The following is a 14093-nucleotide window of genomic DNA, read 5'->3' as shown; positions in this document are numbered from 1 at the left end:
AATTTCTCAAAAAACAAATTTCTTCCATTGTCTATCCATCTACAAAATGCAATAAATAGAAAATTGCACTGTGTTTTTTAAGCAGTTCCTTTACATTTAATACAATAAGTTATACTGCCTTAACCAGAGCTAAGGCCATTTCTTAATTCAGTGGTCTGGTACCATCATGTCAAATTTTCTCCTCTACTTGTTTTGTACACATTTCTTAAACGTCTACCGACTAAACAGAGAAACCATAGTGGCTTCACAAATAAGCCGCCATACTGTCACTCTGTTACAGAACATACATACAAAGAATAATCATTTTCTCCTGTGTACGTTTCTATACCATTATTTTTGTTCAAGGAGTACCAACATGGAGTCATGGTAGCTTCACAGTTACTTGTAAATCCACTTTGCATTCAGTACTAGTAACAATACTCATTCTTTACCCACATCCTTTATTTTCACCTTTGAATTTATTCATGCAATAAATTCTTTAAATTCATAATACTTCGGTACCAGACCAAAGTCTTAAAACAATCCACATAAGGCCACATTTTAGACAGGGTTTGATTAAAAAAAACTCACTGTAACAATGCATTTGGATACGGGGTGCTATACTGGAGCCACAGCTATAGTTTTTAGCCACTTCTACATTAAGCGTCTTTGACTATGGCTGTTGACTTCAGCAACAACACTGAAGAATAGGTAGGTGAATTAGCCACAGCCGTATATCTGACTCCATGTTTAAGACTTGCCTTTCAGATAAAACCAGTTATTAAACAGTTGGTGTTTACTAAAATTTTCAAATTGATAATGAAAACATTACCTAAAATACAATTGCATATTTAATAGACAGTAAAAAGTTCATCATGCCCATTTTATCTGAGAATTAAAAACAAGTTTGAAGATTATTTGTACAGTCAGCACCCTTGAATAATGTTTGAAAATGAGATGGAATAATTTAAGCATTTTAACAACAAGTAAACGGACAATCATGAGCTCATATTTGGTACTTTACAGGAAAACATAAGGTCTTCACAGGGGAATTAAACAAACTGGGGTTTGTACAAAGTCTATAGGAGGATGTTAAGTACACGGACAAAGGAACAAACTATATAATTTCCCACAAGGATGCATTTTGTAGAATCTGCACATGTGTGGGTTTGTATTCACATTCAAACAGGGGACCTATAACAAAAGGAACAATAGGGTCCCCAGTTGGGTGAAAGTCCCCAGTTGGAGAGCATGTCCAATAACAACAGAGGGACAATAATTATGAGGCCCCTGATTGATTGCAGGTGATTGGGTGAGTAGGTATACACATTCGAACCGGGGACCGATAACGGTTGGAAAATGTGTACAAAACCAATGGGAGCTGTTGCAAAATGTTTTGAGTATAAACAAAAGAGGGACAATAGGCAGTCCACGGTTGCAGGCGTGTACATGTGTGGGTGGGTGTGTGTGTGGTGTTTGGGGTATACAATGGTGTGTGATCTATACAACCGTCCATTTGCTTCTGTGAGCATTCTTAAACAGTTAGGGAAAAGTACAATTAGGTTTTAATTTTATGCAGAAAATGTAAGATAAAAAAAACGGCCTGACATTTTCTTCAGAGCATGTGATGATTTTACAATTTGAAAAAAATCAATGTGTTTAAGGAAAGGCAAAGCATTATTATATTATTTTAAAATGACTGAAATAGTTTTGCTACTTTGTTCGTTATTGATTCATAAGTGATGCAGCAGCAAGTGGACAAGTAAATCAACACTGAACTGGGGAGGGGGAGGGGTCCCTACACATTAAACATGCATTTACAGTGATCTTCATGGGGTGTCAACACCTTTACTTCAAAGGAACCGTATCAAACCTTGTTAAGATTAATACTAAATGCAGATACTTTTTATTGGCATGATTATGAATAACAAAACTTAGGGTTGGATAGCTTAGATGGTAGAGCGCCAGCCAGTCATCCGGAGGTCGCAGGTTCAACTCTCGTCAAATTGTTTTTGTTCAACCCCAAATCTTGTTAGACTTAATACACAGAAATTGCTTACACATTTTGAAGTGAAGCAAATAAAATGAGAACAAATCTCACAGAGTGAAAAAAGACTTCTATCATTTAGATTATTACTTCGAAAGAACAATCACTTGTGGTAACGCAAATGCCAAATAGTCTCGCTTTCCATCTACATTTAGCACCACGTATTACGAAAATCTTCTTGGATAAAACTGAATGAATCTTACTCATCATGGGCAGTAGTTTAAACGAGGCTCAATTTTCTCTGGCTAACTTCTTATGCGGTGCACCTCTCAAAATTTGTGAAATGACCAATTAGCAAACAACAACTGTAATTAAATATGTATAGAAATTGTTTGAAAGTTACAGAAGGCATAGCACCGTTGTCACAAAGGCTGGTCATTTTAGTATAAAATAGCAATGCAGAAATGTTCATCATTATCATCATTTCTAGAATTTCTAAGAGAAAAGACACTTTTTCATCCTTCCTATTTTTTTCTCTCTACAACATTAAGGTGAATATTATCAGAATATTATCATGGCCAGCACAACAATGGTAACAATTTTTTACGTTGAATAAAAAATAAATAAAAATCAGTCAATAAATAAAAAATGTAAAAAAAAAAATGACAAGTAAAAATCCCCGTTTCATATAAAAAAGAAGAAAAAGAAGTTAGATTCTTTGAAAACAGATTTACAATGCAACAATGAAACAGCTTAACACGCTTTAAAGTCTCCTAAAAAAAGAAGAAGATACAGAACATCCGAGGTCATTAAAAAGGTTATTTCATCTTTGTGAATAAAAAAACACACATTCTGATGGGAATTCTTTGGAATTCTGATGCCATTACTAGGATATGCTAATTTAAAGCATTCCGTGTTCAGTTATTTTTTTTAATTTACTTGTAAAGCCCAGTTCATACTTCACCTGGTAGCAAATATGTGATGCAAACAAAAGAAATTCACTAAGCTTTTGCGATTCGCGAGAAGTATGGGCGTAAAGGCAGTGGACACTATTGGTAATTACTCAAAATAGTTATTGTAAAACCTTTCTTGATTACGAGTAATGGGGAGAGGTTGATAGTATAAAACATTGTGAGAAACGGCTCCCTCTGAAGTAACGTAGTTTTCAAGAAGCAATTTTCCAAGAATTTGATTTCGAGACCTCAGATTTAGAATTTGAGGTTTCGAAATCAAGCATTTGAAAGCACACAACTTCGTGTGACCATGGTGCGACAAGGGTGTTTATTTTTTCATTAATATCTCGCAACTTCAACGACCGATTGAGCTCAAATTTTCACAGCTTTGTTATTTTATGCATGTTGAGATACACCAACTGTGAAGACTAGTCTTTGACAATTACCAATAGTGTCCAGTGTCTTTAACTTGTGACAATCACCGGAATATTACCTTAATCTGAAGTTTGAATAAAAAACTGATCTTGAAATGTGTTATAGATTCTTGAAATCCATAATTTGATGAAATGTAAAAAGAATTACCGTATGGTCCAATCAAACAAGGGTTTAAATTACTGCAAAACAGCAAAAGCCTGTGACTTGTAAAGCTATGAAGTAAAACATATACTATGCAAATGGCTCTTTGGGAGAAAATGTAATGATAACTAGAATTGAAAACAAAGACAACATTTCTCTGGAATAATGAAATCAACAAAAGACAATAACTTAAACATGATTGTGCATCCTCAGCCTTTTAAATTTGCATATTTTTCAAAATAAATAACCTGTATTAAAAAAAAACACATTGAATTTCATCTTCATGAACTTGGGCTTTCTTCCCTCCTAAAGGGACATCTCCCATAACAAAAGAAAAAAGTCCATCCAAATCTTGAAATAGTTAAAAGTTAAATATAAAAAACTATCAGCAATATTTTCATACCAATATATTAAAATTGCTTAAGAGTAAAAGTAATTTACAGTATATTTTCCATTTCACAAGTATATTTTCCCTTTCACAAAGTTCATTTTAAGGTTTGTCAGAACATTTCCTTTCCAATAACCCATAATTGTATTATGAAAGAAATTTGCACCACAAACATCAAAATGATGATTTTTTGTCAGCTTTCAACCAACAACAAATGATGCAACAATTTTGGTATGAGCACATCAGCTTAACTTAAAATGCACAGATGGAATTTTTATTTTATGTACCTCCACTTTAAAAATCGGGAGGGAAACAAACAAATCCTTGTAAAAAATAGCAGAGCCAGCCGCAGTTTAAAGTTATTTTACAAAGCATGCCACTGAGATATTTGGGGGTATTGTGACGATTAATGAATAAACATTATGTATGACAAAAAAGAGAGTAAATGGATAAATTTAATGTTGAAACACAGTTGTGATTATAGACCGAGAAGTTCCCACTTCGAAACTTTTAGAATTTGTACACATGGTTGAAAGTTGTTCCCAGTATTTCACTATCTGCTTGAAGGGTTTTCATAAATCATCTTGAGATCGTATTTTGTATGTGTTCCCTACCTCCTATGGTTGAAAACGCCCCTTTTTGGTTGCCCTCCTCTTTGTTCATCCCCTGCTTTCTCTGTGTGCTTTCATCTCTATCCACCTTTTCCACTTAACTGCTTTTGTTACACCAGTGGTCGATTTCACAAAGATAGTCCTAGAATTCTTTAGGAGTTATTAAGACCTTAAGGCTAGTCCTAAGTTAGGTCGAGTAACTCGTCCTAACTTGAGATAAGACTAGTCTTAACTCTTTGTAAAATCGATCCCAGTAATCCTGTTCATGTTTGCTGTGTTGTCATTCAGCCTTTGAGAAAGCCTACTATTGAAACGTAAGGCCACTAACTTTTTTTTTGCAAGATAGTAATTTTCTGAAAATCGCAGTTCAGGGCAAGGAATCAAGCAACCACAAACTGAAGACCGGAAACAAAGGTTTCCGAAATCAGGGCTGAAATTTTATTGGATGTCCTATCCATGAAGAAATTCACTTAATTATTTAACATGCTACATCTTCCAAGAACAAACCCAAGATGGCCGCAGAAGTGAACGGGACTCCGAGAATTGCACCAGAAACGACTGCTCCCAGGCAGATAAGAGTTCCAAGTCGCTGAAGGAGATTCCTCCACCAGGGGCTATAAAGGGCGCTATAACACGGACTCCGCTGAGCGAGATAAGTGGAGTGGGTGGGAGGGGCTTCTGTGAAGACCGCCTCTTTTCTTGGGCAGTCTGTTCAGGACTTTTATAATGTCCGTAAATTCCTGTCGTTTCTCTGGGTTGTAGTTCCAGCACACCATTAAAATATCCTGTAAAAAAACCCCAAATAGAAACAAAACATTATATGGGATTTGAGGCATTGTAGTGTGAGGTATCAATGTATATTTGGTTTGCGCTAGAACCATGTGTAAATCTACCAGTACTGAAATCTACCGTATGGGTAGATTATGAAAATTATTTTTGTGCAATTGTCTTACTAACTTCTCAAAAACTACAGCACAACAGCAAGTAATATTTTAAGGGAAGCTTCCCACAATCATTATCTTTAAATCGTGTTAGTTTAATTTAAATCTGTAGACGTTCGTGTCATACAAAAAGTACCCAGATTCTTTAAGAGTCAAACCATACAAAACCCCTACAATCTAGTAACCAATCCTAACCACAGCTGGTGTGTCATGGCCGGAGCATTTAGGAGCAGCGGACACAAGCTCTGGTGTTTCTGATCAGCAGAGTGTGGGTTGTAGTCGGTAATTCGGAATCAGCCTTACAGTCAAAAAGTGACCAGCTTTGTCAACTTTACTTTTGACAAAATTTACTTTTTACAAACTCTTTGAAACCCCAATTCTATCATTCATATTAGACTAGCCAACTATCAACCATACCTTGACATCTCTAGAAGCCTGCAGACTGCTGAGGGGTTGCTTAATACCCTTCCCTACCCGCCAGATAATGGACTCTGCTGCCTGTTTGTGAAATGGTAAGTCACCAGCCAGTAGCTCATACCATATTGTGCTGTACAGGGTAGAAAGAAGAAATGAGAATTATGACAAAATTGTAAATTTCTACTATAGCATTTAAAGGGCACTGAGGCAATGACCAGGGGCATGTATGCAATTGCATTTGTTTCCTCTATGAAGTCTCTATAGAGTACATGTATCTCCTACAGTGGTGGTTTTTTTGATATTTTTATTGTTTTTGTTTTTGTTTACGCAAGTTCAGGGGCTACATAAAGACAAATTATTAAGTTAAAAATTACTCAAGGGAGCTGAAGGTACATTAGGAATTGATACCGCTTCTCAAACAGTCTAGATTGTAGGTTGGAGGGAACCATGCACCAGACAAGGAGTTAAGAAGCAAGTATGAGGAATAAAGCTGTTGGAATGGCTCCTTGTTCTACATGTCAGCAAATCAAGAGTGTATGGATGAGAAGAAGCAGAAAGTCTGGTCTCAAAAATTCTATTTGGAGGAACTAGGTCAGACACACTGGTGGCACATTTACCATATCATGGTTCACATGAACAAATTTGTAGAAAACACAGAGGCTGGCTACAGACCTATGGTGGGAACAAGGTTGGAAGTTTGGAGTACTCACCCAAACGCGTAGACATCGGACATAGTTGAGAATGGCAACTCTCTATCTGAACTACCATTAGCGTCAACACGTAGGGATCGAATCAGCTCAGGACCGAGGTAGCATAACCAACCATCTGGGATGATCATTACATTAGGTCGCCTGATCAAAATGGACAACAGGAGAACAAATTAAAGATAGTTCACAACTTTGTAAATGGTTCTTTCATATTCTTTCTACATGTTGGTTCTTTTTATAACCAACACTACTAAAAAAGATTGCAAAATTGTGTTACAAAATAGTAAATTTCTACTATAGCATTTAAAGGGCTAACGGGCACCAAGGATTTCGAATGACCCGCAAAACCGCAGAGTAACAAAAGAATACCCTGACAATGCCCCTGTCTGACCAGTAGACTGAGGTGTACTGTCTACCCGTGGTGTTATAGCTCTATGAGTTACACACTAATAAAGTGTCTTTTAAAGTGTCTACTGCGCATGACTGTTCTTACATGTGTGTATACCCTGCCCATTTCATTCTAGCTAACCAATAAGCATCCATAATGCACACGGGGTGACTTCTCATTCACAAAACGGGTTGTGGATGGGTTGTGGTTTGTGTAATATGATCCCATTGTGGTCTGCAGTTCGGCGGCGCACAAGGCTTCCACACAGGGGAGGTAATTGCTACATTGTGTTACTTCTGATGTGTCTGTGGGAGACCACCTTGGCACTAAAGTCTTTGATGTTATTTTTTTTCAATTGGGGAATCTTGCGGGAACAGCCCGTTGTGGTTGCAAGACATCTCAATTAGGGAAGACATCATAATACTTCATCAAAACCAAGATTTGCCGATAATTTGATTAACAAAAAATCAAGACGATACGGTAATCGTTAAAGAAATGGTATCGCGATTTTCGGTTATATCGAGATATCGCCTAAGCTTAGGCATAAAGAATAATTTAAAGCAAAGATTTGATTTCATAAAAAATAAGTTCTTCGTTTGTGGTGTTTTCTCGCTCCGGTGAGCACGAGACTTGCACAATCAATTGTTATATTGAATTGAAACAGTATTTGTTCTTTTAGAATGCTTAGTGGCGAGAAAACTTTGTAAAAATAAAATGTTACAAATATTGGAATTCCTGCTTTGTACTTACCTGTTTTCTCTGGAGAGTCTCATAATGCTAAAGAGAGCAAAGTCAGTGATGACCACTTTGCCCCTCTCAAGAAAGATATTCTTAGACTTGAGATCCTTGTGTATAATGCCCTTAGCATGAAGGTAACCCATACCCTGTTGGAAAAAAAAAAAATACAACCTTCTTAATGGAATGTCAGTATTAAAGTGATTATAAAACAACAGAAAAATCTGGGTAAATTGAGGAAATGTTTTCCATTTCAAAGTTTCAAAGACATATTTGTCATGGAGGTGAATATAACATGTTCGATCTCAGGCTCTTTTTACACTTTCATCCTGTTTTTATGGAAAAATAGCTTGTCTCTGTGCCTGCTTTTCTAAAAATGTTATATTTTTGAGTTTGGTTGACATGCGGCAGCCATACCCGAGGTCAAACAATTATCTCAGTATGAGCATTGCGCGACTCTCAGCCAATGTATTTCTTACCTGAGCAATTTGTGTTGCTATGGCAACTGTCCTGTTCATTCCAAAACGAATGTTTCTTTGATGTATACTCGTGTAGAGTGTATTCCCTGTGCATAAACTGCAATGAAAGTAAACAACAGTTGTTAGAAATGTACACATTCCCTCTAAGGTCTTGACAATTTATTTCTGTTTCCTATGCATTTAAGAAATTTCACAGAGGTATCTTCCAATTCTATAAAAACCCCATTTTTACTATTTCATTTAGCATTTGAAGTATCTAATTTTTGTATGTAGCATGTACTTGGCTTGTTGCCTTCTGCGCCTGTAACACCTAGCAGTGTGGATATGTGTGCATTACAAGTCTTTATTATTATATTATTATTATTGCATCTGAAGAAGTGGTTGTTATCTACGAAAGCCTACTCAAGTACATGGTGTTAACGCAGATCTTACTAGATTGTATTCACACCATGCAAAGTTTCAAATCCTATTTATGTACATGTTGTTACTTTAAACATTACTCAACCATGCATTATTATAAATCCTACAAATTTTTACCTTGTAACAATTGCTAAGTTTGGTGGCTTCAGGTACGTTCCCATGAACAGTACAACGTAGTCATGCCTGGTTTTCTTGAACTGCGACACCTGGAGAGAGGAAACACATGTTTTCAGTTTGTTAGAAACCTCTGCTATCGTTGATGGTTCCAAATCTTCTAGAATCTTATTCAGGACATTCGTAGAATCAAAAAAGCAAGCTGGAAACAACAATTACTAAGGGGATACTTTTCAAACCATTGCCGTTTGTAATTTATGAAACTTTTAATTCTAAAATAAGGATAGAAAACATTGCATTTAGCTACATTTGTTATCACCCTATGGCCACAACCAAATTTGCATTGACATACATGTAGTTCATATCTTTATTCACTGAATATATTAGCATTGACTTATTTCTGAACTGACCTCTGTTTTGAAGGCTTGTAGTTGTTCATCATCGTTCATATCTATATTAAGCATCTTGACTGCAACTTCTCCGTGCCATTTGCCCCTGAATCCAAACAGAAACACAATAATTAAATTCATTCAGTCTCCATTTCCTTTTGTGTATGCAAGGCCTTGTGTTCATTTTTAGTAATTAATTTCCCTTTTTACGGGCCTTCTGCTTGTCACTTTTTGTACTTTATCTTTTGATGTATTTTTATATTATATTAGGGCCCCAAATAATCAGCTGTATAATTGAGTAATGACTGAGAGTTGAAGATATAGAACAAATTTCACAATTTGGGTACCATCCATCAGAAGCCTGGCTGGTAGAGCAGAAAGCACCTCCTCCCCAACTATACGAAGCAATCATGGTTAAGTGTCTTGATTACAAGTGTCACCACCGGGACCTGAAACTACACTCTGCTGATCAGAAACAACAGTTTGAATTTGGTGCTCTTAACCGCTCGGCCTTGACACTTCCTAAGTTTGTCCAACTGAAGCAATATTATTGACTGAACTTACTTATAAACAGGTCCGAATCGTCCTGTGCCTACAAGATCTTGGATGACAAGCTGGTCTGGGGGAATTTCCCATTCTGATAACACGTTTGACTTTGCCTATAATGGAATAAAATCAGACAACAAATTAATCTCAATTCACATCTTAAGACCTTAGAAACTCTTGTAAAAGTAGGTATGAACCCCTAAGCACACTTTTAGAGGCAAAGTTACTTTGGTTTGTTGATCGGTTCAATTATTTTAATCCAATATAAATGTAGATGTATACAATATAACTAACATGCGAAAAACTTCATTTATAAAAGGTGGTCGGGTTTTTGAGACATCACTAAAAATCCAGAGCGAATATGTCAAAGCAGGATGATAATCCCTGATAGGAATATACACTCTGATTCAAGTTTTAATAATTATAATAACTTGGGGGGGGGGGCTAATCATCCTTACTCACAGCTAAGAGCTGAATTGCGAAGGACGCGGCTACAACGTGTTCGAGAAGCTGGCATGCAAGGGGGCCTTTGGCTGCCAGCCACATCAACTCATTATGACCATGGAGCACAGCCAAAGATCGAAAGTGTTTGATTTTTTTTTCCCGAGGGAGGAAAACTGGATGGTATGGAAAAAACCTCGTGGCACAGCAGAGAACCAACGCACAACTCAACTCACATATGGCCCAGCCGGGAATCGAACCACCCTTGGGGCATAAAAAACTGATATCTTTTAACATAACCACATTACTTTGAAGCAAAATGTTTCTCAAAATGCTTTATACCATCGGAAGCTGCTGTAGGCTTCTAAACCAATGGTTTTTGTTGTCATTCATTTTAAGAGTGATTCACAAACGTATTCCTTCCCTTAAAATAGACCCAAGATACATGAAAATTTAACTTACACTGTTTTTCCGATGTAAGACTTGGTCTGTCATATCCACATCGTCAATGTATTCTACCTTTTCGGGTAAAGTTCTCTCTGAGTCTGTAAAAGGCTAGAAAAATACAGGGGGAAAAGAACCCCAAAGATCATTAGTCACATGTGATTTTATAAATTACATTCCTTTCAGAGTTTCTCAATGACTTAGAAAAAAAGGTAATTTAACTACGTACTTTTTTTGTGTGGACAAAATTGGGAAAGCAAGTGTTTATCGTGTATATCATTTGAGTAATGAAAATCCACTATAATTGTAACTATTCTTACTTATCACAAAATAAAGATTAAGAAAAAAGGGATACAAGGGAATAAAATGAAAAGATAAAGACATTTTATAAAGCTAAAATGTTGGCTTACATCATGGGAATCATTTGAGTTATGAGAATCCACTGTGATTGTCCTGTCACTGTTGATAGAGGCATGGATAGAATCCCTGCAATGATAAACAGTCAATGGTTAAAATTACTTACTACTAAAAATCATCTATTCATTTGATGAAATTGTAAAAAAAATTTCAGTTATTCTTGGCATTTAACGTTCAACTCATTTTTGGAGAAAAACACCTTCAGGGAGTGTCTTAAAACAAGTTAACACCACATATGTTTTTTTTTATTTCAAGAATAGTATTAAAAAATATTCTGAGTCATCAGTGTGTGGGTTTGAATCCTGGTCGTGACACTCGTGTCCTTGTGCATCACCCGGGGGTAAAGGGGAACCTGTAAGGGCAGAGATGGTTCTTGTGATTGGTTTAGTTTGGTGCACTGCATACCGAGATAGAGATGGTTTCAGGAATGAAACAATTGACCCAGTGACCAGGGGGTAATAATGTTGGAGATGCAATGCTGGTTCTTTGGGAATAAGAGTTGATATTATTATTTATATTATTATTATAACAATATTATCATTAACTAGTCTCACCTGTATGTATCAAAGTGTGGGTTCAGAAGGCCATTTGGTGCTACATCTGTACAAATATAAACAAATCATTATAAACATCTGGGTTTTTTTTTTTGATGTATGGTACTTTTACATTCATGCTTCATTTTACCAGGGCCAAATTTCATAGAGCTGCTTAACGGCCGATTTTGTGCTTACTGTGTGAGTTTTTATCTCATAGCACTGCTAACTGTAGGCACATGAAAAGGCATGCTAACCTTCCGATGATTACTGAATGAAAATGAAATGTCTAATGTCTCTTATTTTAAAAAGTTTGTAAAAAACAAAAAACGTAAAGAAACCAATAACAACATGCAGTGTTCATTTATAAAGCCATTGGAAACTTTTGGTGAACAGGATTGTCCAAAGGCCCACACTTCGTGTATCACAACTTATATATAATAACAAACCTGTGAAAATTTAGGCTCAATCGGTCATCGGAGTCGGGAGAAAATAACAGAAAAACCCACCCTTGTTTCCGCACGTTTCGCTGTGTCATGACATGTGTTTTAAACAAATCTGTTATTCTGGATATCGAGAATTGATAATTGTTTTAATGTTTTCTCGAAAAGTAAAGATTTCATGGAATAATATTTCAAGAGAAGTCTTTCACCATTACCTTCTGTAAACCCTGTAAGTTATTTGGCTATCTGTGACCCTTTTTTTTTCTGTTCCGAAACTGCCAATGGCTTTAATTCTTTACACAACAATTAAGATTGAATATTAGACAAGAACTTGAAGTTCCTGAACTTTTTTGAACACCGAGATAGCGGACAACTAACCTGGGAATTGAAACTGGGGCTTGCACTCCATGTGCGGTGATGGAGAAGGGTGTGCCGGAGTGGGCGGAGTTGTACTTGAGGAGGAGGCAGTGAACGGCACCGGGCTAGATGAAGTAGATGAGTTTGTTGAGGATGGGTTGGAGCTGGATTCCCCGAGTGAGAACGCTGGCATTGACGGGGGGTAACGGTGGTCCTGACCGGGTAACGTCAAACTTGCTTCAGAGTGTGCTATCAAACAGAAAACACAACAAAATATAATCATTGTTGGTGGGAAAGCAGGCCTGATGCTGGATTTTTTTTTTTTTATTCATGATTCTGAAAAGGGTAAGGGCACCAAGGCGTTTTCTCCGCGGTAAGGAGAACTGCAGAATTAAACAAGCGGTAACTTGAGACAACTGAAGGTTGAAACCCAGGTAACCCGGAAAACCTTAAAAAAAAATGAGATTCAATCTTGAGTTACTGCCCGTCTAATTTTAAATTCCTCCCTACTGGAACATTTTAAGGGGCACCTAGGCAATAACTAGGGATGCCTCTTTTGCATTCACAAAGTATTCGACAAGACATCATTTTACAATGCCCCTAATTGATAAAAGCATCATTAATTTGAAAGTTGTTTATTTTTGTTATCATTCTACACACCTGTCCTTCTGCTGAGTAGAGGCGACTGGGTTCCACTTCCTGTACAGGGAAAAATACAGTTGAAATGACAATCAGTTGGGTTGGGTCAGAAACCTCCTTTTATTCTTTATATAATTATCCACCCCAACTCCAATGACCATTGAAGTTGTTTTTGCAGGACTGTGATATTTCAAGATTATTATATTTTATCAGTAATGTTATATATTGTACTGTTTGTTGAAATCTTGGCTAAATAAATAATAACAATAATAATATTGAATAATTCAAAAATTGCTCATTACCTCCATATTTATTCTCATACGAGTCTTTAAAAATCTTCTCATATCCTGGAGGTAATCCACAGGAGTGTACCTTCTCAGCGTTGGGTTGGCACTTATTGTGACAGACATATCTAAAACAAATACAGAGCAACGGGAAGATATTACTGAAGTTATTACTTTTAAAGAAATATTTAACAAAGCAATCACGAATGTATAAATAAAGACATTTGTGTTTTCACATAAAACGACAGCATGGTTTTTCTTCAGCTTTTATCATTTAAGAAATTTATAGAATATATAATTGCATCCAAATGTCCCAGTTTGTGTCTCCAAAAAAGATCTACAATTTCAATCAGTTTGAAGAGAGTTGGCATGTCAATTTTCTTTGTTCAATCCGGAACCATAAAACAACTTTCCCAGTTTTCATTGCTTGATGTTTTGAATGAAAGGTGATCCCTCTGCTGCCACTCCTCAGGTTATATCGTAAACTTGGGTGTGATCCCTGGCTATAGTCAATTTTCTTTTTCAACCCCAAATTAAATCTTTAAAAACATGCTAAATGTAAATGTTTTTTTCTTCTTCAAAAATATTAAGTAAAAGGTCTGCACCTACCTGCAATCTTTACATTTGTAGCCATTCAGCATAATCTTGTGGCAGTAATCACAGTTTTGAGGAGGGAAGAATTTCTTTTTGCTAAACCTAAAAAGAAAAAGAAAATGTATGGTCAATATCTTAAAAACCTATAATGATTTACACATAAATGCAATATCTATTTTACGTTTATAAATCATTTGAAATTACAGGAATTAGAGTCATTGCTGACAAAAAAGTCTGAAATTGGGAATCCAGACTTAATTGAAAATGTGTCAAAATTATGGCAGTTCCACCCTTTGGTAACTCCTGGAGTT

At 36.3% G+C, this 14093-nt stretch overlaps 1 protein-coding gene across 2 annotated transcripts in view; it reads right to left on the bottom strand.

Moving 5' to 3' along the window:
• Positions 1-3318: 3318 nt before the first annotated feature.
• LOC117290273 (kinase suppressor of Ras 2-like) overlaps positions 3319-14093 on the bottom strand; it is a 43966-nt gene continuing 33191 nt past the window's right edge. For both annotated transcript variants that reach the window (XM_033771577.1, XM_033771578.1), the window contains 15 exons: positions 13798-13884; positions 13207-13316; positions 12926-12964; positions 12287-12514; positions 11487-11532; positions 10926-11001; positions 10534-10626; positions 9649-9743; positions 9106-9190; positions 8699-8787; positions 8162-8258; positions 7698-7831; positions 6563-6703; positions 5853-5982; positions 3319-5279 (listed from right to left, as the gene is read on the bottom strand). In XM_033771577.1, the coding sequence (XP_033627468.1) occupies positions 5121-5279; positions 5853-5982; positions 6563-6703; positions 7698-7831; positions 8162-8258; positions 8699-8787; positions 9106-9190; positions 9649-9743; positions 10534-10626; positions 10926-11001; positions 11487-11532; positions 12287-12514; positions 12926-12964; positions 13207-13316; positions 13798-13884 (1609 nt within the window). In that variant the 3' untranslated portion in view covers positions 3319-5120. The remainder of the gene's footprint in view (positions 5280-5852; positions 5983-6562; positions 6704-7697; positions 7832-8161; positions 8259-8698; positions 8788-9105; positions 9191-9648; positions 9744-10533; positions 10627-10925; positions 11002-11486; positions 11533-12286; positions 12515-12925; positions 12965-13206; positions 13317-13797; positions 13885-14093) is intronic.

This window comes from Asterias rubens, chromosome 5, assembly GCF_902459465.1.
Source record: "Asterias rubens chromosome 5, eAstRub1.3, whole genome shotgun sequence".
Taxonomy (NCBI): domain Eukaryota; kingdom Metazoa; phylum Echinodermata; class Asteroidea; order Forcipulatida; family Asteriidae; genus Asterias; species Asterias rubens.
This window is presented reverse-complemented; position numbering and strand designations above follow the sequence as displayed.